This window comes from Python bivittatus, unplaced genomic scaffold (assembly GCF_059951505.1).
Source record: "Python bivittatus isolate LINGU-HERP-01145 unplaced genomic scaffold, Pbiv_v1 ctg000610_np1212, whole genome shotgun sequence".
Taxonomy (NCBI): Eukaryota; Metazoa; Chordata; class Lepidosauria; order Squamata; family Pythonidae; genus Python; species Python bivittatus.
Genome location: NW_028277088.1, coordinates 40794875 through 40819704, shown reverse-complemented (window position 1 = coordinate 40819704; position 24830 = coordinate 40794875). Strand labels below are relative to the sequence as shown.

At 37.0% G+C, this 24830-nt stretch overlaps 1 protein-coding gene across 3 annotated transcripts in view; it reads left to right on the top strand.

Moving 5' to 3' along the window:
• The window catches only part of OSBPL10 (oxysterol binding protein like 10), an 85909-nt gene that overhangs the window by 49063 nt on the left and 12016 nt on the right, over positions 1-24830 (top strand). For 2 of the 3 annotated variants that reach the window (XM_088150859.1, XM_088150858.1), the window contains 4 exons: positions 25-161; positions 14624-14770; positions 21554-22019; positions 24309-24495. In XM_088150859.1, the coding sequence (XP_088006985.1) occupies positions 25-161; positions 14624-14770; positions 21554-22019; positions 24309-24495 (937 nt within the window). The remainder of the gene's footprint in view (positions 1-24; positions 162-14623; positions 14771-21553; positions 22020-24308; positions 24496-24830) is intronic. The other variant, XM_088150860.1, reaches the window with a different exon arrangement.

The window sequence follows — 24830 nt, the reverse complement described above, 5'->3', positions numbered from 1 at the left end:
AGATTACCTTTTCTCTTGTTTCAGAAAATATCCTAGGATGGCACGGATCAAAGTCAAATTCCGCAGAGACACTGAAAAATAGTGCCCTTAGTTCTTTAACAACAGCGAGTGCCAGTCTAACATGGTCAGTCATGCCATCTGTGACACAAGATGAAACTACGGTAAGTCTGATACGAATATAAGTAAAACAGCATTTCTAGACCATACTTTGAAGGCTTTGCACACGATAGTGAGTGTGTGTGTTGGGGTGGGGTATTATATGGTTTATGGTTCTTCTATCTAGGCGTGGTAATTTACGTGGTTTCTTCATTTATCTGCAAATTAGTAAATGCTGCTGGGGAGGACTGGACTAATTGCATCAAATATGTACGGTTTACATCTTGGAAGATTCTGAAGTACATATTTTGACACGTGTATTTAGTTTACATAATAGTTTCTTTAACAGATTCTTTGTTATTCTTTTCTGAAGCCTATATTTTAGGAAAATAGGAGACTGCCTTCTGCAAAGTCAGACCATTAGCTCATCCCAGTATTTTTTAAAATGCACTCTAAGGCTTCTGATGTAAAATTTTCCCAAGCCTGCCTACAAATGCCAAAGATTAACCCTGCATCACGCAAAGTAATACACTCTGCAACTGATCTAAAACTGTAATGATCTGCCGGTAAAGACATTTTAAAAATTTTATTAGCAAGGTACAAAATATCAAGCAAGAAATGTTAAGGTTGCAAGTTACCTGTTTACACCTGAATTAGAATTTATGTACCTGTGTTTGGGAGATAATTTCAGAGCACTTCTTGGTTGTTATTTTAGATCTTATGCTACAATTGCTATAGTATGTTCTCTAGCAAGCCCTCTTTTTCTGGTATTAGTATCAAAATAAGTGGAATACCAATGCAAAATAATCCATCCATACCTTTTTACACACTACAGTGGTACCTCTACTTACGAACTTAATCCGTTCCATGACTCTGATCACAAGTCGAGTTGGTTGCAAGTCGAAGTAAATTTTCCCATAAGGTTCAATGTAATTACCGTTAATCCATTCCGGCGTCTGCAGACCACGCGTCAGGAGTGGAAAAACGGCCACTGACCACATGGCAGGGCGGAAAAATGGCCGCGGACCATGTGTCAGGGGCAGAAAAATGGCCGCGGACCACGTGTCGGGCGGAAAAATGGCTGCAGGCCATGTGGAACAGGTGGAAAATGGCCACGGACCACGTGGCACGGGCGTAAAAATGGCCGCGGACCATGTGGAACAGGCGGAAAATGGCTGCGGACCACGTGGAACGGGCGGAAAATGGCCACGGATCCAGTTCGTAAGTTGAGGCGAGTTCGTAAGTAGAGGTAAATTTTTGGGGCCGGAGCTGGTCGTATCTCGAAAAATTCGTAAGTAGGGGCGTTCGTAAGTAGAGGTACCACTGTATTTTATCCTCCCACCCCTTTTTACTCTTTCCTACTCCCTCCCCAACATACTATCAGCATTCTATCTACACTAAACATATTTGGTCCTTCCTAACTACTTTTAATTTCCTTAACAACTTAGGGTTTGTTTTGTGTGTAGATAGTGCTTTTATAGATAACAAGCCTGTTATTAGTTCATGGGATGGATTGAATTAGTCTTGTAACCAAGGATGTGTAAAAAACTTTAGCAAGATAGGATGGCTGGTGTGGGTCTTCCGGGCTGTGTGGCCGTGTTCTGGAGGTTTTGTTTCCTAACGTTTCGCCAGCACCTGTGACTGGCATCTTCAGAGTGCAGGAGCACAGACTGGGCACAGAGAGAACTGCTCCTGTCTGTGCTCCTGCACTCTGAAGATGCCGGTCACAGGTGCTGGCGAAATGTTAGGAAACAAAACTTCCAGAACACGGCCACACAGCCCGGAAGACCCACACCAGCCATCATATGCCGGCCGTGAAAGCCTTCGACAATACATTTAGCAAGATAATTGGGTAGATTTTGCATTATTCAGCAGAAATAAAATTATCAAGGTCAGTAGTCACAGGAAAAAAAGGGGGCATATTAAATTGGGGTTAGATTTCAAACTTTTTCAAATCACAGAACTTGTTCATTAAAAGAAATATTCCTGGAACTAGAGCAGAATTCTAGTGATAGAAAATTGGCTGTGTTTAAGAAAATTTTTTGGTGTTGGTAGTCTCTCACAGACAGAACCCTATGAAATTCTCCTAAAAAACTTGGGTTATGCACAATGCAGTTTGAAAACCCCCGGAATAGATGAACAAAATAGATCCTGATTTCTGTCTGATACAAAAATAGCATTATGAATTCCAGAGGACATCAAAGTAGCACAAAATAGTGGTAATCCTTGATGTCCATCTCCTATGATAAAAATGTAGCAAAAAGTTTCTCAGCCTGGAAATTCTCCAGAACAATTTGAATTTTTGTGAGTTCAGAAAAAAAAGTGCTAGTCTTTCTCTTGCTATAATTCATTAAGAAGCCTTGATATCATACTGTTGTACTGTTAAGAAAATGAATGGCACTTTCCTGCAGATTATGTTTTTATAGTTTTTATAGTTTTATTGTTTCTAATGTTTTTGCAGTTATTTTGGGGTTGTTTTTGTATTTTTAACCATGTAAGTCACCCAGAATCATGGTAGTGAGATGGGTGGCTATAAAAATTAAATAAATAAAAAGAAATAAATATAAGCATAAATTCACAACCATAAAATAATTAGTGAAGTTATTCTGTCTCTGGAAAAGCTGAGAATGTTACATAAGTTAATAATATGTTACTATCATGTTACATATGTTAATATTTTATCACGTTATATATGATAATAATAATACCAGTATGCAGTAAAGTTAGGGTTAGAGTTAGGGTTAGTGTTAGGGTCAGGATACATATTCAAGTTCACTGTCAATCCTGGAAGCTCTTTGTATAACCCTGGGCAAGTCCTTCTCCCTTAGGCCAACATATCCCATAAGGTGGTTGTTGCAGGGAAAAATTGCAGGACAGAGTACTGTGTACACCTTGACCTCTGGGAGCAAAGGCAGAATATACATCTCAATGATTAATAAAATAAATAAGTAGAACATTAAGTGTTGGTTAAACTTTATGTATTTATTTCTCTATCTCACTGAATACAAATATTTTGTATTATAATAAAAGAATATAGTCACTCCTCATTTAGCGACTACCTTGGTTAGCAACCATTTGCAAATAGGATGGTAATTAAAAAAAATCCTTTTCTGACCAATGCAACAAAAGCTTTCAGTGTGAAACTGATTAAGGTCTGGTCAGTTTCAGACACCAGCACCAGCTGGCTGGAGGGTTCTAATCAACTAATTAAGGTCACAGAGCTGAGCTTGTTAACTTGTGGTTAGTACTTTCTAGGGAAGCGCTTCCCTGCAGAGAAAAGCAGTTCAGAAAGGGGGCAAAAAAAAAAAAGGGGGGGGGAAATGGGTCAGGCATAGGACACTGTAGGAGAGAACTTTATGTGAATGAAAGTGCAGCAACTAGTGATCTTCGGAGCATCTCTTCCTCTCTCGCTCTCTGTCATGTGTTCACTTTGTGACCATTTTGCTTAACAACTAAGTTGTTGGAATGGAATGTGGTTGCTAAATGAGGAGAGGTGTAGTGCATGAGGTGTAGGAAAGAGAGCGATAACAGGAGCAGCTCGCTAATCCTCCGTATGCTCAAGCATCCATCTGTAGTTCAGCAACATTGGGAAGACCATCCAGTTCTGTGCTATAGTTAAACGTTAAAGAGGTAGAGTGGTACCTTGGATGATGGAGTAAATGAGTCCTCCCACTCTGCCTCCAGGGTTCCATCTTAAGCATACTTAAAATCTTACTGTTTGAATATTTAAATCTTAGTGATTGACTCTTGGATTAGGAGACTTGAATAATTGTGGGATAATGTTTTGACTTGCTTCACTCCACTTATTCACTGCAGTGAAGCAGATAACAATAGAAAAATATCAAGCTAAGGTTAAGGTGCTGTTTTTCTGCTGAATTGTTTTGGAAAGGTTGAAATTTTGTGGCATATCTGAAGTGGCTTCTGGGGAGTCAGTCCAGTCATGTCTGCTACATAAATTGTGTGTGCTCTTTGTGGAAGTGACACTTGCAGATGGGAGTTATTGCTTAGCCTTCAGTTTGAGAAAATAAACCCTTCAGAGATTATGAATGGCATTTGCATCTAGGAGCACTTAAGCTACAGGCATTTGACTGATAGAAGAATTGCCTTTATAATGCAATATTTCTCTGATTGTCACCATGTTAATGGCCTTCATTTTCATTTCTTATTTTCTTCCTTAGATTTGACAGTGTAGTTGTTTATGCCTTTTTACTTCATAAAAAACTAATTATATTGACTAGATGAATATGTTAACTGCTTCTGTAGGAGCTAGCACCCTCTCATCCAGCCAGCCCTTTCTAACTCCTGCTGAGTAAACCTGGTGAGTGTTCTCCGGGTGTTCCCATCACCTTGACTCCTTTTTAGAATTGTTTATAGACCTGCCTCTGCACCTCCAACTGCTTTGCCTCCATGTTCTTTGCCACTGTGTTGATCACAATTTCCAAGCCTTTTTGCTGCTTCTATGAGACTTCTTTGAAAGTTACAATAACTATACTCTAGCTGAAAGGTCTATTCTTGGAAGATTAAGTAGTATTTGCATACAGTGCCACCTAATGGCAGTGCTATTGCAGTGATGACATACTGAAATTGTTTTTAAAGAATGTATTATAAAGAACTAAACATTAAAATAGAAAAAACAAAGTTTAAAAATATACAGATTCTAATAGATACTGGCATATTAATAATTATCTAATTGCTTGAAGCAGATGGAAGCAAGATTGTTCATTCAATTTCCCCCCCCCCTAAATTAAAGGTTTCATTCAAAAAAAAATGTGTTTATTATGTTAAAGGTGAAGATAGTATTAATTTACTCGCCACAGTAAACTGACATTTTATATATTTGATGTAGAAAATGATTAAACAGCCACTGCTTTGTTTGGTGCTAATGAAATCTTTTACATCTTGGTTTATTGTGTTTTTTAAAATGACACACTTGTGAACTTTTGGACAAAATTTAAAAGGAGCTCAGCACTATGTAAAGAAACATGATTTAGATGTGTTTTAACAATAGTACAGCAATACAGCATCACTTAGCAACTGCAATCTGAGCACTCCCAGTTGCTGTCATTAACCGAGAATTGTGGGTTGTTAAGGCAGTACCTACCCCTATCCAAGCCATTCCAGGCTTGGTCCCTCCTAGCCCCAAGTCTCAGTAAGGTAAGGGACTGCCTCCAACTCCTCCCACCTGCCTGTCTCCCCCCCCCCCGCCCTTTTGGCTGCTCTGCACCCTGCTTTGTGGGGAGGCAAGCAACCCCAGAACTGCACAGCTTTGGGGCTGCTTGCCACAACCTGGGAAGCCGCAGCCGCCCCAGCCCAGCCCCAGCCCCAGCCCAGCCCAGCCCAGCCCCAGCTGCAGTCACCCTCACCACCCTGCATTCCAAGACCCCTGCCACCCTGTGCCCGAAGTTACAGCTGTTGCAGCGCCTCTGTGGTCACATGATCAAAATTTGGGTGCTTGGCAGCCCGCACGCACTTAGGATGGCAGGGGCACTTCAACTCTCCCCACCCACCTATTTCGCCCCCCCATCTATGCTCCTTTGTGCCCCTGCACTCCGTGGCCCCTACTGCCCTACCTGACCTTTGCCATCTTCTTGCTCCTGCTGCTGACCAAGCATGCTTGGCCTGGTCCTTAGCGAGGTAGCTGCTGGCCACACAAGGCTTTCTTCCCAAGGTTGTGCATAGTTTCCTCATGAGACCTGGAGAAGATGGCCTCATGTGACCAGCAGCTGCCTTGTGAAGGGGCAGGGTGGGCACACTGTCAGCAACAGGAACAAGGAGATAGTGAAGGTCAGCTGGGGCGGTGGAGCAGAGGGCAGCAAGGGCCTCAGAGTGCAGGTTGGCAAGGGCAACTGCGGTTGGGACTGGGCTGTGGCGGCTGTGGCTTTGTGCCACGCTGCTGGGGCTTCCTGGGACACTGCAGCTTCTTGCTGTACTGGTGGGGCTTCCCAGGGTGATGTGGCTTTGTGCCATGTTGTGGCTCAGAGCTGTGGTGTGCCAAGAAGCCCCTGAGCCACAGCATGGCAAGCAGCCCCGGAGCTGCATGATTCTGGGGCTGCTTGCCGCCACGCAAGGCACAATGCAGGGTGGCCAAAAGGGCAGAGATGGGGGGAGATAGGTGGGTTGGGGGAGTTGGAGGCAGTCCCTTACCTTACTGAGGCTTGGGGCTGGGAGGGGCCAAACCAGAATGGCTTGGATTGGGGTGGGTCTTCAGCTAACGACCGGTGGAATTCGGTTAATGGTGGCAACGGGGAGTGCCAGGATTGCTGTAGCTAAGTGATGAGGTCTGCTGGCTGGGGAATTCTGGGAACTGAAGTCCAGACATCTTAAAATTGCTTAGGTTGAGAAACACTTTTTTTCTTCCTAGTGTTTTTCCCACAGGTGCTTTTTTTTTTTTTTTTTGGATCAACCAAACGTTGATCCCTTTGGTTGCAACAGGAATTGACTGACTGGCTTATCACCCGAGCCTGAAGTCATGGGCTGAGAGAGAGTGACTGGCCCAAAGTCAGCCAGCTGGGTTTCATGCTTAAGGCAGGACTAGAACTCACAGTCTCCTAGTTTCTAGCCTGGGGCCTTAACCACTAGACCAAACTGGCTCCAAGGTTGAGAAACACTGATGTAGGTAATTCCTTAATTAGCTAAAGTAACTTTGGCAAGCATTGAATAAGCAATCATAGACTCAAGTATGTGTGCAGTTGAAATGAGGCAAATGTTTGCAAAGGAAGATGCTTTTGAGGATGCTAAATTGTGTTGATGGTTCTCTTCTTTTTTTAGACTGAAAATAGAGCTCATGAAGGGGGAAAAATCTTTTTCAAATTGTGGGGATATTTTCCTTTTTAAAAAATGAACAAACAAATCCTATTTCCTCATCCCATGCTGCTTTCCCCTTTCTGTTAATGCATAGGTTTCATTCTGTATTACGAAATACTTGCGCAGATGCTTAATAATTAGGGGTCACATTGTGCAATATAGTATAATAATGGTATGTAACCATCTCAAGAATAGTCCCTGTAGTTCACCAAGAGATGAGCTCAATTCAGGGGCATCTTTATCTTTTTGAAATTATATTTATTTAATTAAGCAGACTGATTGGTGGAGGCGTTTGTGAGTAGAGATTGAGAATGATGGTTAGCAAAGTTGGATGGTAGGGTAATTTTATAAATTTTATTAGAAAATTTAGACAGGGGTATCATGTTAATAGATAAAAGATTTTATAGTTGTACAAGCGCTACTTTTCTTGTGTTTTATTATTTATTTGTGTAATTTTCACTGTCTTAGTTTTTATAAGCTAATTTTGATTGTGATTGGATCACATTTGTGGGGTGTGTTATAAATAAATTTTCTAATTGCTTTCTTTTCTATATATTACCATTATCACACCGATAATTCCTGAATATGCTAAGGTTTCTTTGCTTTCCATAGCTGTTCAAGTGTATGTCCTGAAAAAACTACTTTTTAAGTTCAACCTCCTCCTGTTTGTGTGTATATGTGTAAAAATACAATGATTTTAAAAAGATACTATATTATAAGAATGAAATTTGATTTTACTGGCCACAATTTAAATTAGTTGTATGTATCAAATCCTAACCAACAGATCCAATCCTGAACAAGATACACTAATGACTTATGACTTGCATACATCATTGTAGATCATTGTGACAACATAAGTGCAACTTGTCCTGCCCATAAAAATATCCTGTTTTTGTTTTTAAACAGACCAGCTCCTTTCCAACCTTAGGTGTGATCATTATTCTCCTTTATCTCTTTTTACATCTTAGCTCAGTTTTCTATCTTGGTCTGCTTTTTATTGAGCAATAATTTATTCTCCATTCCACTCCCTATATTTCTCATTCCTTTCTCCTTTATTTCACTACCCCTTCTCATACCACTGTTAAATCATTCAGCTTTTTATCAAATCTGTAGCTTTCATTTCTCTGTGTTTATGATTCTGATGTCCTTAGTTCTCCAGCTGTTTTCCTCTCCTTTGTCGGTCCAGTGAAACATCTGTAACTTTCAGTGATAGTGTATGTTAATTATCCAATCTCCTAATTTCCTTCTATTTTGATCTACATGGTCAGGATTGCAGGCATTGCTTTCTATTGTTAGAGTGCAACCAATTTTCCAAGGGATCAAAAATCATGTGGGACAACCCTAGTACAGCAGGCCAAAACATTCTAGCAGAGTCTTCTCCCTGATGGTGCTAGAGTTTTATATGGCATCTTGCCACTCAGGTTCTCTCCTTGGGACACCTTCATATTCTGCTCAGGTGAGTAGCATGGCTGTGTTGTTCCATAGTATGAACGCATTGTTCTGTCCTCTAATCTTTGGAGTAAAAGAAAAGAAAAAGAGAAAGACTCCTTTAAATGTACTGATCATTTAAATCTAAAGCAGTGTGGTTTTATTTTGATCTGGATTTATTTGATCTGTCTTAAAAAAATACTGTTAAGACCCCTCACAATTATGTAAATCGAAATATCAAAGAAACCTCATTACTAAGTTGCATGCATTTTTTAAGCAAAGAATTGTGTGAGTCAGTATTTTGTTGTGCCTGGTAGTTGATATAAAATCTAAACATTTGTTTATAGCAAATTAAATAAATAATAAACATGTCAACATGTCTGAGCCAATTAAGTAGCATGACACATTCACTGTGTAATAGAGGCATTAAAGGATTCCTTGCTGTGGTCTGTCTTCTTCCATTATTGATTGAGTGATGAAATCCTTTATGGGCTGTGTACTTTGCAGATGTTGTTACCCTACAATGGTACAGCTAAATTAATAACTTGGCAGTATGGTACTGTTCTAAGCTTATTGTTACTGAACCACTCAAATATAACATCTGTCACAGTCAGTTAATAAGTTCCCAGGCAAGGTATGCTTAGTGAAAATGATTAAGTGCACAATTACACTAAAAGTAGAGCTAAATTATATTAAGTATACTACACATCTATTGATAGAAATCACATTGTATAATCTAATTTTGACTTTTATAGCTTGCAAGTAAAATTACCGTTATAACCTTGTTTGCATAGATATTTTAGAATGATGCAGATACGTTTCTGTTTTTGTTTTGTCTCACAAAAGCATGTCGTATCTTTACTGTTCATGACACCCAAAGCCATTAAAATAAAATCCCTTTTTATATAAAACAATTCCAAAATGTTTGTATAGCATGGGTAAACAGAAGGTAGGTCCTGGTTCTTTGCAAAGAATATTGCAATCATATTGAACTAAATAGACTTTTATTTTGTCTGACTTTTATATTCTTAATCAGTTTAGATACTTTCAGAATTAACTCCTAGCCTGTAATTTGAACAGTTGTAAAAGTTCTAGTTTCCATATTGTGTGATATGACAGTGCTATCTATGCTCAAGTGACTGTTATGGAAGACAGACTTTCTGCTGTTATTCTTTGATTTTATTAAGTTGTTGCTAACTGATGGATGGTTATTCAACTATATATAAAAAATGTATGGAAATTCTTCAGTCAAGTATGATCTGGGGGGTTGCCTGTGGTGGTTCTCAGAATAACCTCTAGGTATCAGGTAAAGGTTCCAGGAATCAATTGATTGTCTGTGGAGCTGAACTTGTACATTTTTATTGTTCTGTAAAGAAGAAAATGAAAAGTTTGTGATAATGAGAAGCTCAACCGATTAAGTAGATCTTTGCCTGCCCTGCCCTTCCCTCCCCTTCCAAATTTTTAAAATTTAATCTTGAAAAACATTACAATTAACATTTCTTTTTTAAACATGATGTGATATGTGATGTGATATATGTGATATAACACACACACATACACACTAAATAGCAATATAACAGTATGATTTATCACTGTGATCTAAAAGAACTATATCATTTTTAAAAAGAACCAAATGTATTACATAATTAAAAAACCCAATATTTTGAAGCAGCCCCCCTAAAACTCTATATAAACTACCTAACCCTCCCAAAAAACAAAGAGAAAAAACAATAATCAAAAAATGCAAAAGAAACGCCTAAACTAAACTAGGAGGTCAAGATAACAAAGTAAAATACCTAAATCCCCATTTTTTTATTGAAAGATGGAATTGGGAGATTCTGCCCTTGATTTGGCCTTAAGTAAGAAATGGATAAATATCTGAATATTTCTGTTGTCCAGCTCTCCAAAAGTTTGTCTAGAAAAGGACAGATTTATCATATTACTGCTATAAAAAATTGGTTACGTAGTAGAATTGTGCTCTGTAATATAAATTATGGTACAGTTAAAACTTTAGCTCTGCTTTAGTTTTCAAACTCTTTTTAAAAAAAAATTAGCGCAAACCTATACACTTGGTGCTGGTCAGTTTTTTCCTTATTTGACGGCAAAACTTACGTTTGATCCAGATGGTGCAGAAAAAAAATTCTTGTGAGACAAACTCTTTAAAGAACTGAAAAGTCAAATATGAAAAAATCATGAATAGACTTAGTTGTGATTTATTATTTATTGGTTAGTGATCATTTAAAGTAATGAAGTAACAGTCCTTTTATAATTCGTGTTTTCTTTCCATTACGGTTTAGGGGTCATCTTGGCTTGAGGGCAGTTCCTGTATTGCATTTTCACTATCTCTTCTGAAATTCCTTGGGGTAGTAGTGTTTTTAAATTTCTAATTTATTTATTTGTTTGTGTGTTTGTTCTGTATTTTTCTTTTTAAAGCCATTTTTAATTTTCTTATTTTTTCACTTTTTCTATTTATAGTTTTTCATATTTTCTACTTCTTTAACAAGTTTGTCTCATATGATTTTTTAATCTTTTTTTTTCGGGATCTTTGGAACTCTACTATTTTAATAATAGAATCTTGAAAACTTGCTAGAGTATCCCTGCATCGCCTCTTATACCGAACAGAATCAAAGCAGGGTTATCTTGAGTTTCTTTCTCACCCTTTCTTCTTTCCCAGGACTGAATTGATGTTTACTCAGAGGTTCCTGCATCCCTTCTTTAAGATTACCTTTGTACTGCTCTGTACCTCTGCGGCTTAGCTTTTTTCAGCTTACTTTAGGCCATGACATTCTGCCAAGGATTGAATCTCGCAGTGTCAGTCAGTACCTATCTGTACTGAGTCTTATTGCTCATTGGACTTGCCTCAGTTTGCTAACAGCCCAGTGGCTCCCCAACAGCAGACTGGCAATCCAGGAGGATCTTCTTTCCAGTTTCCGAATCTGCAGGGTCCATAACATCACAAACATCCTTCGGTTTTGAAAGTATTTGGAAGAGGAGCATTCACTCAGCAAATGTTATACAATAATAAACTTTTTTAAATTTTAATTTATAGTAGACTCATTCATACATTTGCTTCCAAGTGGCAAGATACTTGCATGTTCTGGCTTGTACTTTAGTTTCATTCAAAACTCTAACCTGTGAGGATTATTCTTCCGCATTTGCATTCCCAGTTGAACAACTCATACCTAAATCATGCAGCCTTTGCTGTTAGGTGTGTTTGTGTGTATTTCCATGGTAAGCCCATTGAATCCAATCTGTGCACTGATGTACTTAGTTCTCATTGGCTCATAATCTCATTGAGCCCCATTGATTCCATGTGGAACAAAGTGAATTTAACATAGCCTGAATTTGACAATTCATTTTAAAAAATTATTTCATATGTTTGTTTGCTTTGATTTTTTTCTTACAGTTATTCTGTTGGGTTGTGAAATTGACCTTTCTCTAATTTATTTTAACATTGATGTCAGACTCTGAAAAGAATAGGGGGCTTCAATCCTAGCTTTAGGAAAAGATACTAAAGGGAGGAAGAGAAATTTAAGTGCATGCAAGACTTTTATCAGTTTAATGCTTCAAGCACAGTTTACCAGTAACATTTTATTCATTTGAGTATTTCAATTTCAATTTTATTTCGGTCATAGACCAGCATAGAACTAATTACATAACAATTATTCTAAAACAGAAACAGAAATAAAAAATCATATTGATAAAATAAAATAAGGTAAATATAAATTTATTAATGTAAAATTAATGTCTTTGTCAGTTCTTATTTGGATGTAAGTATTGTTATGCAGCATTTTAATGATTGCTAACAAGCGTCTGTCAATAGAAGATTTCTCCAGTTTCGACCACAGTTCTCTGGAGACTGAGTCAAAGACTGTTTTAAAATCATTTGAGTAAAGGACTCCTTTGAGTTCTGTGCTGTAGCCTTTCAAACACAGTTCATATAATTTCTTGCAACTGTCTTATATCTTTCTTTGGATACCCGCGTCTCCTTTGATTTTCTATATGTCCTTTTTTCTATTTGGAGTTTTAGAAAACTTGATGTGTCTCCATACCATATCTTTAGATGTTTCCCATTTTTCCTTTGTAGGAATTCTTTATAAAGAAACAGTCTTAATATATATCTTGTTTGTTTCAGTAAAAATGTAATATTTGCAATGGCCTTCCATTGCTAGAAAGTCAAATTTCTTGAAACAAAGATTTTTGATGCATGTGCCTAATTGTATGGATTTACCTTTGATTCTGAATCATTTTGATAATTTGATAAAGTGGCAAACGTGTAGGGAAAGCAAGCCTGAAGGAAAGTAGAATTTCTATAAGGTATTTGGAATCTTAGGCTCATTATTTAATTTAAAAAAATGTTCTCCCATGTTGGAAAATTTTTGGCATGGTATTGGAATCCTTTTCCTATCGAGTGCTGAGTTAGATATTCTTCCAAATATATCTTGGATATCAGTGTATATCTTGGAAAAGGACAAAGGGACCAGCAACTTTAGCAACACTTCTTAAATGGCAAGGAATTCATACTATTGGTACACTGGCTACCAATGTAAGCAGCCGAAGCATGTAAATTTACAGCATACTTTTCCCATTCACTGGAAATTACCCAGAGGTTGGGGATAGAGCTGGAAGTGGGATTGAGACTTTTTTAGACACTACTAATCCTTAGCACCATCCTGCCTGCTAGACAGAAGCTAGCAATGTAGCTGAAAACAGCAGTGCTGTTTGAATGTTCACTGAGCTTGAGCTGGATCATAGGTAAGCCAGCTGTAGAAACATTGCCTGTAAGTTTCAAAGCCACTCTTCATATGTTCTCTCTCATGGCCCACTTGATTCCCCTTTCCTTTTTTATATTAAATGTGTTTAATGCTTTATGTTTGATAAATTAGATTGATCTAATTAGAGAATTAAATCATTTGGTGTTTTATTGTCATGTATGGAGTTAGGTTGTGTAAAAGATTTCACTTTCTGGTACTATGGAAAGAGAAATAGATTTTTCAGCTAAGGCAATAATACTCATGTACAAGAGTATATTGTCCTACTGGCATATAGCAGGGGGAAAAATAGTCCCAAAATCATTACAGTTATGTAGCTATATTTAATGTAGACCTGTTTTTGTAGTTAATCTTATGCCTTTGTAATTACTTTTCTAGTGAGAAATTATATTATTTAAATGAATATGTAGAGTCCCTGTAACATTTACAGTCCTATTATTTTTCAGTAGTAACTTATTTTCACATGGTAGATTTATGGAAGTGAATTGTATTCAGTATAACTGCTTCACAGTTATATAATGGTGCCTGGTTGACTGGTAAAATGTAGATAGAAAAACTCCTTCAAATTGTGTGTTTATTCAGTTTCAAGAACAGTTGCTACAATGGAACCACTGTATTTTTAACAATTTTTTAACCAAAATATCCCATGTGCTAGTATCACCTCAAAAATCTAATTAGGTTGACTGTAGTATTTTAATGAATGTGCCTGTTCTGCCAGCCCTAGGGAAGAACAAACTGGACAATCAAATAATTGACAGCTTGAATACTTCTGAATAATGATTCTGATAATGGAATGGAAGTTTCAAATTTATTAAATTAAATACACTTACTTTTAGACAGTATTTATTGTTTCTTGATGACAAATTTTATGTTTGGCTTATTTTAAGTAATCAGCACAGCATTTGTATCTGAAACACTAGCCTGTGTGTGTGAAAAATGAACAGATGTGCATTTGTCAATATCTTCAACATAAAACAAAAGAGCGCATTACAATCTTATACCTGGTATTGGTCTATTTTTAACACAGTTGAAAGAGTTTCTTTTAAAAAAAAGTATAACAAACCCACTTTTATTATTTTAGGTATCTAGTTCTTTATATATTAACCTCACCCCAGATGGTTTAGAAGAAGAACACACATATACATATTGACATGAATAAGATTATTTCATTTTAGAGGTTTGGTGGTTTTATTGGTAAAGCTCAGATTCATTCTGATGATTTGTTTTATGGCTTAACACCATAGAATCCATTAATATTCACTGGTATTTCTAATTAAGCTTTCTTGAACTTAGTGCTCTCAAGATGTGTTGGAATCACAATTTCTAGGATTCTCAGCAACCATATTGTAGTCCTGTTCCATACATATACTGTAGAAGGCATCATTTCAATGCTAGTCAGTTTTGAGCGACTATGTGGAAGTAAACGTGTTTTTAGAGAATGCTGCAACTAAGCTTATTTGAATGTATGCCATATTGTTCTTTTTATGTCCAGATGACAATACTAATTATATTCTCTTTTTTAGCATACAACTCATGAATTGATTCTGGTTGAAGATGAGGTGACAGACACTGAGGACAATGAAGAGGACGATTTAGGAGTCATGGAAGATCAGCGTAGTATAATCCTTCATCTTATCTCACAATTGAAACTTGGGATGGATCTAACCAGGGTATGTAGCTTAGCCCTTTTTAGAAATTAAGTATGTTTTGTTTCAAACTTTCTTGTTTGACTTTGCTGCGTATCTGTGATGCTTGCTGTCATGATGTTTGTTGCTTTCTAGTTTTTGCTTCAGATCTATCTATCTATCTATCTATCTATCTATCTATCTATCTATCTATCTATCTATCTATCTTTCTATCTTTCTATCTTTCTATCTTTCTATCTTTCTTTCTATCTTTCTATCTTTCTATCTTTCTATCTTTCTATCTTTCTATCTTTTTATCTTTCTATCTTTCTTTATCTTTTTAAAGTAGACAGTATATTGTTTGAGGGACAGAAAGGTTTTACATTCAGTCTCACTATTATGTGAAAGTAATCCTTCTTCTCAACTCACAGTCTTGGAATCAAAAACTGGCTTTTTTATATTTCTAACTTCCTCTTGAGAAGTGGCTAGATCATTGCTATTGAGAGATATCCACTTCTAGGAAGAAGATTCACAGAGAATTATAAACTAGTTTGTTGGCATCCTGCTTTTTAAAAAACCTAGTCATGAAGCACACATTTGTGGGAAAACTGTCTTTTTCTATTAAATAAACAAACTTCTAACCTTGTACCTTTTGACAATTTCCTCATTTGTATATTTGTCAATGTTCCATATGTACTTTAGTATATCCTTTTAGCTCACTAGGCATATGAAAATTAACATTTCATTTTAACCCTTTGGATCATCAATAATATATAACAGAGCATTTAAACACAGACAGACAGCCCCCTACTTGCAAACTTTCATGTTGCAAACTTTCACCGTTATGAACAGGATGGGCCCGGAAGTCAGAACCGGAAGTTGGGCCAGAAGTTGGAACCGGAAGGCGGGAGAAGGTGGAAAAGGGTTAGTTTGGAGTGTGCCACAAACCAACCCATTCCCACCTTCTCCAGCATTCTGTTTGCATTTGAGGTTTGCATTGGAGTTGGAGTTCCCAGAAAAGGTTAGTTTACATGGCACACTCCACTGCTGGGTGAGTCAGGAGAGAGGGTGGTGGCAGAGAACAGGGGGGAAGGGGCGGAAGTCTCCTGCCTCGCCTGGCAATGGAGCATGCTGTGCCCCACCATCTCATCCTTTGCTCCCCTCTCCTGCGCTACCACCCCCTCTCCTGCCTCACACAGCGATGCATTGGCAGCAGAAGATAGGGCTCCTTTGCCACACTGCTGCCCTGCCTCCACCTTTTTTTTTTTTTGCTTGTTGGACTTAGGAACAAAATGGACTTATCTGGGTCAAGGAAGAACATTCAAAGCCACAAGAAAGTTAATTAATTAGTAACAATTCATTTTATTAGAAAATCAGATCACTCAAATTAACTGTTTCCACAAATTTAGAACACTGATTTAAGCCTCCGTGATTTCTCAAGGAGAAGTTTGAAGAGATCCAAGATATATAGAACAGGAATTTACCCAGGGCAAACAGGATCTCTAAATAGAAGTTCAAGCTGAACTTGAATCTTTGAAAACAATCTGAATCTGGTCCTTAGTAGAGAATAACTTCAGGGTTACGTAAATGTGCCCATCTATCACACAACATCCAAATCATTATCTTGTGTCAGAATTTCCCCAAAAACTAGCCCGTGAAAAGCTAGTTTGGGAAATATTATTTGAACACTAGTCTTCTGTTTCTGTGTCAAATATAGAAACTGAGAGAAATTCACTCTGCTTTAGAGCTTGGAGAAATCCAAAAAAGAGAACAGAGTTTCTTCTTCATCAATAGTTGGGAAATGCCAGAGGACTTGATACTGGGACAGCTTTCTCTTTGTGTTAATGATCTCATCATGTGTGTCCTTTCCAGTCAGTAAGAGCTGCCATAGTGGCAACCAAGCGTACTTGTTAGCTGTGCTTAACCAATCTGTGTGTTGACTACTCGTGGAATTTTCCTCTTCACTAGCTGCTTACATAATATATTAGAAAAAATATCTTTCCTTTAACTTTTATTGTGTCTAGTTGTCATATACTTTATATATGATTTATATATAATTTATATATGATTCATATGCTTTAGTTTTGAGACACACACTGTTGGAAAAATGTCTTGCATATCAGTGTATGTAATAGGTAAAGAACAATGACCCTAGCATTTAGTCTGTGCATTAATAATAGGATACTAAAAAAAAGCTCTAATTACATTGGCTTGTTCCCCTGAATGTGCTTTTTGAATATTGAAAGGTCAGCAAATAACTTATTTTGATCAGTGAAGAAATTGAATACACCAGTGTTGAGACCACTTTCCTGAATAATGAATGAAAGGAAAGAGCTTATTGGCTTGACTGCATTGAGTGAATCTAATAGGAAAGACCATTTAAAGTAGAGACACTGGTGAAATGTGTAATTTTGCCTACATATGCTGGAACAGAATAAATTAAAATAATTAAAATAATTAAAGAATAATGAAAAATTATTAGCTGATTGAAGGCATTATGGAAAACATCTCAGCCAGAATGGGTAATGTACTGGCACTGGAATGAGACTAATAATTTTAATTATCTCACTGATAGATTTAAATATATCTAGCTTATTTATGTCCCTTTATTAATATTTTCTTAATAATGGGAAATAGGTATTCTAATTTTGATTTTTTTTAAGAATCCGAAAGTCTAATATCCCCAAATTAGTTGAATCTCTATTTATTTAAAAAAACCTATATTTTTTTTGTTGTTCAACAAACTGAGAGTCTTCCAAGAATTAAAATGCCACCTTCCATTAACTTTTTTATCCAAACTCAGTAACATTATTGCTGGTGGATGATCAGAAATTAAAACTGAACCAAAATTACATTTCCCAATTAAATTAACCATAAAACGTGATACTGTACTAAACAATAATCCAGAAAGGCTTGAACATGGGGTAGGTAAAATAGGTTATATTTGCCTGTTAAATTAAACTGTCTTCAATTATCCAATAAGTTAAATTCCTGAATGCATGCATGGAGAACATTCTACCTTTGGGAGCTTTTTTCCCCCCGGATCCAAAATTAAATTAAAGCCCTCAGCAACTGTTAACTGAATAGTCTGTAGCCCAAAACAGCTTGCAAAACAATTGCATAAAATAAAAGTTTTATCTTTTGTTTATTTGTATTTGCACACAAATACTTCCATGCCATTTGGAACTATTAAAATTTTATAGAGCCCTTCAGAATCTGCAATCTCTTATTCAACTGTAAAATTAGAAGATATTTTAACTGAAATCACCTGGCAGATTTTGAGGTGCCATTTATATAAATCTACTCAATCCATTTTCTTTTCAGAAGATTTCTCATTCTTGAAAAAGACATCCAACTTCATCTGTGTCAGTTTATTAAAAAAATGACCTCCCTTTAGTTATTCCTCACAGCCCTTTAACAAGTCACAGTTGTTCTTATTTAAAACAAAATGAAACAGCCCACATACTATTTTTCAAAGAAGTGATGAGGCCAGATCCCCAGTCAGAATTGCAAAAAAGTTAAAATTAATATTTAAACAATGAGTCCTTGTTATTGAACTTACCTTATTCACCTTATTTTGGAGTCAGTGGTTAATAATTTCCTAAGTTGATGCTGCTCTTGCTTTTAGAATAACAAAGCATCTCTTATTTGTATACATTAATATACAGATATTAATATAAAAGATTATTAATGTGCTTTCCAGCTGAGAGTCTCCCCTTTCCATGTGGGTGAGCAAGAGGGCGAATACTTAAGCCAACAATTGTAAAACATTCCAGGGAATTTCAGAGAATCATAAATAAAAACACAGATGTAATTAATATTTTACGTTCTATAATCTTACTTTTGCTAAGTATTTATGAAATAATTAATATATTGCACCACACTATTATGAAAAATGCAGATCTTTGATTATCATGATCTGAAAAAAGAGATCAAATGCAGAACCAAAACTATCTGAATAGTGTATGGGGACTGATCTATATGCTCAAGTCTGTAAAGATCTATATGCTCAAGTTTCTTTGTCTTAAGCAAAGTGGGGAGAATAGAGAAAACAGGATTGTGTATGATTTTTCTCTAGTTTGATACAGAATACAATTATTTAACAAAAGGGTAAGAGGAAAAGTTGCAGCCAAATTAAGGAATGGCTATGAAAGTAACTCTGATATAAATTCTAGAGAGTAGCTGGGTTAAATCTATTGTAGAAGCCTCCCCCTTTACAAAGTCTTGTAATACAAACAGATTTATTTCAGCATATACTTTTATGGATTTTACATGCACCATCGGATGAGCAAAGTACAGTCCTGGTTCTGAGAAGGAAATTGTAAAGAGAGAATTTAGAGGGAAATTATATGCAATCAAGAAACAGTTGCTGGGTGTGGCACAGTCTCCCAGGGAGTGGTGAACTGACTAATACATGTAATGTGTACAGATAGTCCTTGCTTAACAACCATTCGTTCAGTGACTGAAGTTATGACGGCACTGAATGAATGGTAGTTATGGCCGGTCCTCAAAGTAACAGTTGTTGCAGTGCCCCCATGGTCATGTGATCAAAATTTACAACTGCATTTATGTCTGCAGTGTGCGATTCAACTCCCCCCACCCACCAGCTGCAAAGGGCCAGCAGCTGCCTTGGCTGGGCGTGCCTTGTTAGCAGTGGGAGGAAGAAGACTGTGAAGGTCAGCTGGGTTTCTACATTGCAGTCCCTTCCCTCTGAAATAGTCTCCTTGCAGAAGTTTAGTTAGTGTTCATCCTCCTTTCCTTTAGAAAAGCTGTCAAAACAGTTTTTAAGACAGCATTTAGGATTTGTTTGCTACTATTGATATGAATCTCTGGTGGGCATGTTGGTTTTAATGTTTTTAAATACTTACACACCCATACACACCCATATTATACCAAAAGTCAGGCCCCATATTATATAAATTACATTAAATGTTTGAATTGGTTCTTATTTTCTTCTAAACACTTCCTTACTCGTTTGATGCATGACCTTTGAACATTCCTAAGTACAGTAACATTTTTTCTGGGAAAAAATAATATATATATTGTGGTTGCCCTATGGGGTGTGACTCACTCTCTCTCTCTTCAATCCAAGCAAGACAAGTGTGTGTGTGTATGCGCACACACATACACACAGTATCTGTTGTCAGATGCCAGGATTTGAAAAGTTATGCCCTACCAGCAGCACAAAAGACCTTGAACCAGTAATATATATCTTTATCACCCTACATTTAGATTACTTCAATGTGCTCTACATGAGCTGTCTTTGAAGACCACCTGGAAGGTACAGTTGGTACAGACTACAGCAGCATGACTGCTTGTATGTGTTAACCCCCATGAGCATATTAAACCTGTACTTAAGGCCGTGAATTAGTTGCCCCTGGGCTTCCAAGTGCAATTTAAAGTGCTGGTTTTGACCTAGAAAGCCTACTAGGGCTTGACATGGAGGTATCTTCAGGACTGCCTTCTCCAACCAGTGCTGATCCATGTGGTGTGTTCATGATGAGACAGTCTATGAAGTAACGGTGTGAAAGCCAGGAAGCAATGCTTCTCAGTCATGGCCCTGTTATTATGGAATAGGTTCCTTTTAGAGGTCAGATTATCCTTGATCATGGTAGCCTTCCAAAAGTGTTAAAGACTGACCTTTTCTGGAGGGCCTTTGAGATTGGAGTGTCATCTTGTGTACAACTGTGAAATTGCTGTTACAGGTGTGATTGAAGATTTTTTAAAGAATGATTAATATTATTAGTTTAATTGCTGTATTAGAGGGTTGTTGTGGTTTTATTATTGCTTTAAGGTTATGTAAGAGCCAGTTTAGTGTAGTGGTAAGTACATCAGAGTAGAAACTAGAAGACTGTGAGTTTTAGTCCTGCCTTATGCACAAAGTCAGCTGGGTGACCTTGGACCAGCAACTCTCTCTCAGCCCTAGGGAGAAGGAGGCAATGGCAGACCATTTCTGAAAAACCTTGCCAAGAAAACTGCAGGGATTAGTCCAGGCAGTCATAAGGAATCAAAAACTGACTTGAAGCCACCAAAAAAAAAAAAAAGTTATGTTACTTGCCATGAATGTTGTATTATATCTAATGTGGACATTTATTCTATACTTTGATTTTGTTGCCTGTTACTGTGGATGTTCTAATTGTTGCTCTTTTAAGTTGCCATGAGTCTTTTTGGATTTAGTGGCATATAAATCCAAGAAAGAAAGAAATTATTGAAAGAACATCTTCAAAATTATAACTATAAATGCAACTTGTTGTAGAAGTAAGAGCTTTTCTGTATGGGAAAGCTAAAAAACTATGTACAAAGGAGAGAGAGAGAGAGAATGGAAAGCTTTAATATAGACTATGTGACTGTTAGAATCAACTTAATTCTTCTCAATAGTGAAACACTGGACTCGTTGCCATTCTTTGATAAACAGATTTCTTTGAGTCATCTACCCTGCCAACTGCTGGAATTGGCAGGTTTCTCTGGAACTTAATTAACTTAAATCAAACCGTTCTGCTACATTGGACAACAATGAATGAATGAATCAGTGAATAATTGTCTAATTCAGTAATTAAGTGGAATGTGGTAGTGAAAAAATCCAGGCAGTTTGAATAGTATGACTTTGTTACTTGAAGGTCTAGTAGGGATTGGAGAAATGCAGTGGTTTGTGTGATTGACTAGCATTATACAGTAGGTGCTCCTTTTGTCTTTATACTTGAATTCTGAAAAGGGGAGAAAAGATTGATTTTTGCATTCTGCAAAGAATTGCAGCTAGCTTGACTATTTATCCTTCCCTCATGCAGTTATGACAAAATGATTGCTTTCTTTTTATTGTGTTCAATATAGGTAGTCCTTCCAGCCTTTATTTTGGAGAAGAGGTCTCTGCTGGAGATGTTTGCAAACTTCTTGGCCCATCCAGACCTGTTTTTATCGATTTCATCTGGAACCACTCCTGAGGAAAGAATCATCTCCTTTGTGGAGTACTATTTGACAGCCTTTCATGAAGGCCGAAAAGGAGCTGTTGCCAAGAAGCCATATAATCCAATAATTGGAGAAACATTTCATTGCTCTTGGGATGTGCCTAAGGACAGGGTAAAACCAATGAGAACAAACAGTGCCTCTTGTGGTCACAAGGGGCAAGTTTCATCTGAATGTTACAGGCTGAGATTTGTAGCTGAACAAGTGTCCCATCATCCACCAGTGTCCAGTTTTTACTGCGAGTGCAAAGAGAAGAAAGTGTGCGTGAATGTTCACGTATGGACCAAAAGCAAATTCATGGGAATGTCTGTAGGTGTTTCTATGGTAGGTGAAGGTAAGAAGTGTCACAAAGAGATTATGTTTTATAGCACGCTTGCTTATCAAAAAGAATAATAGAAAAAACTGAGGATTTGTTGTCATCCCCCTCCCCTGCATTTTACTTGGAATAAAAGCAGTAAAGCATTTGAGGCAATGTTCAGCCTCCAGACCAAAAATGAGTAGAAATGCTATTTAGATAAGGGTCAAGTGTCAGTACATTCAACGTATGGTCAGAAAAGGAGAAAAATTGATTGTTAAGCAGTGATTTGTGATTTGCTTTGTTAATATATATACAGTTTGTGTTAATATTCAATTCTTTAATGTTCCACATATATCTACAGGTTTTTTTTTATAGAGGATGTATTCTTCTTTTAAAAATGTATATACAATTTAATCTTTTGTTTAGATTATAGTTGGGCTTTTCGCATATGTGTATGCTTTATTGTGCTGTAGAAGTGCATGGTAGAACTGATTTCCAAGAGAGTGAATAATGCTAAGCTAGGATGTTTAATCATAATTTGAGGTACAAGATGATATAAATAATGCTAAACCATAACAGATGGCTTTAGTGGCCATGTTAAGCTAGAAACAAATCACATTATGGCTTAGTGTAATATAGGAACTTCATCAGTGAGAGTGGTAAATGAATTTCTGGGAATCTCCTTTATTCTCTTTATCCACCCATCCTTCTAATACCTCACAGAACAAAAAGGACAGCCTAGAAGTCCCCCAGCAGCACCTTCTCAGATTAATTAGCCTTATAGGAAGTGATAGTATCTCTTATTTGTGAAGTTGATTCTAATAATTCAAGATGTATCTGTTTTGGATTTCCTATGGCAAAGGTGGGCAACCTGGTGATCTCCAGATATTTGAACTACAAATCCCCATAATGAGAGTTACAATGTAAGACAACTGGAGGTTGCCCATCCCTGTTCTGTGGAATATATAATATTCCATCCCAATCATAGGTGCTCATGTGATTATAAAATGTTATCATATTCATAACATGATAGACAAAATTTCAAATCTGTCATATTGAGTGTTGCTTCACAGTCCCTTGATTTCTGCAAATCCATGCAACTGCCATTTGTTGCAGCTGAATCCTAGCCTAATGGATACCATGTGAAAAAAAAGTAGAGATGAAGGAGGATCCTTTCTAACAGGATGGCAGTTAAGCCTGTGTACCATCTTTTTGCCATTAATATAATCCATCCCATATACAATCAAATTAGATTATGCCTCTTTAGCGTTTTAGTTAACTGTAATTGTATCAGCCCAGGACAAGGAATCTGTAGCCCTCCAGATACTACTGAACTTTAATACCCAGCAACTTTGGGCAACATTATGAAGTATGCTGGGAAGTATAATTCAGCACATCTGAAGGCTTAGAATTCTCCCACCCATGGTTGATGAACCTTGCATGCCATCTTGGTATTTCATCAGCATGATCTGCAGAAAGTATGTTGAGGGGGAACAGTGTTTACCACTATGGTCTACCTTACCTTGTCTCAAAGAAGCAGTAACTGTAACACTGGTTTGTCTGAGATTTTCTGGTAGATGGGAAATTGGAAGCTTTTATCTTTTAATTTAACAGAACAAAGCAAGGGATCACTGAACAGTGTATTCCAGGTTGTGTGTGTTTTGGTAATAAATATACTGGTCAATACACACTGCTTGCCTTATACCAAGGTAAATGTAATTGGTAGCTAATAAGATAGAAGGATATCTTATTTTTAAGGCTACTAAATTATCAGCTGTACTGCCAGATAATGGCAGCAATATCTACATGCCATATCAGGCATCTCATGTGCAAACAGTGATACCTGACATTTTGAACTTAATTTAACCAAGCAAGTAATTTTTCAGAATTGGCATGAGGTAGGAAAGAGAATTAATGTTATCAAACATCAAGGGGAGCATCTTGAAATTTTCTTTCTATTCATCCATTCAAGGATGTAGTAAAACTATTTTCTTGAAGCTTCTGAGGTTAGTGAAGCTTAGAGACTGAGAACCTATTTGGATTTCTTGGCTGTTCTTTGATTTTATCTATTTTGATTAATTATATGGCTTCTACACTAACTGTAAACATAACAGTTGAAAAGGATTCAACAAAAGGTCAGGTGCAAAAATTCATTAATTGTTGTTACCTCCACCCGTCTTTGCATTCTTTCCCCTTGAAGGAAGTTACAAGGAAGATTAATATTTCAACTTTCTCAAACTGCTTTGTTTAAGCATACATTTTAAAAATGATCAGCTTCCCAAAAACTCTCAATATTAATCTCCCCTTCTCCCATCACATCCATAGGCATTCTTTATCTCTTGGAACACGAGGAGGAATATATATTCACGTTACCTTGTGCCTATGCACGTTCTATACTTACTGTTCCTTGGGTGGAGCTTGGAGGCAAAGTCAATATTCACTGTGCCAAGAGTGGTTACTCTGCTACTGTCACATTCCACACCAAGCCATTCTATGGAGGAAAAGTACACAGGTATCAAAATTGGGATTTTGCGCTTTCCTTAGAGTATTCTATTAAAATACCAAGGCATAAAACATTGGCTGGCCTATTGTTTATGGCTTTCAATTCTGCAGTTGCTTGTGACTTTTTATATATATATAAATGACTTTTTTATATATAGTACTGTGCAAAAGTTTTAGGCAGGTGTGAAAAAATGCTGTAAAGTAAGAATGCTTTCAAAAATATATATTGTAATTGTTTATGTTTATCAATTTACAAAATGCAAAGTGAGCGAACAGAAGAGAAATCTAAATCAAATCAATATTTGGTGTGACTACCCTTTGCCTTCAAACCAGCATCAATTCTTA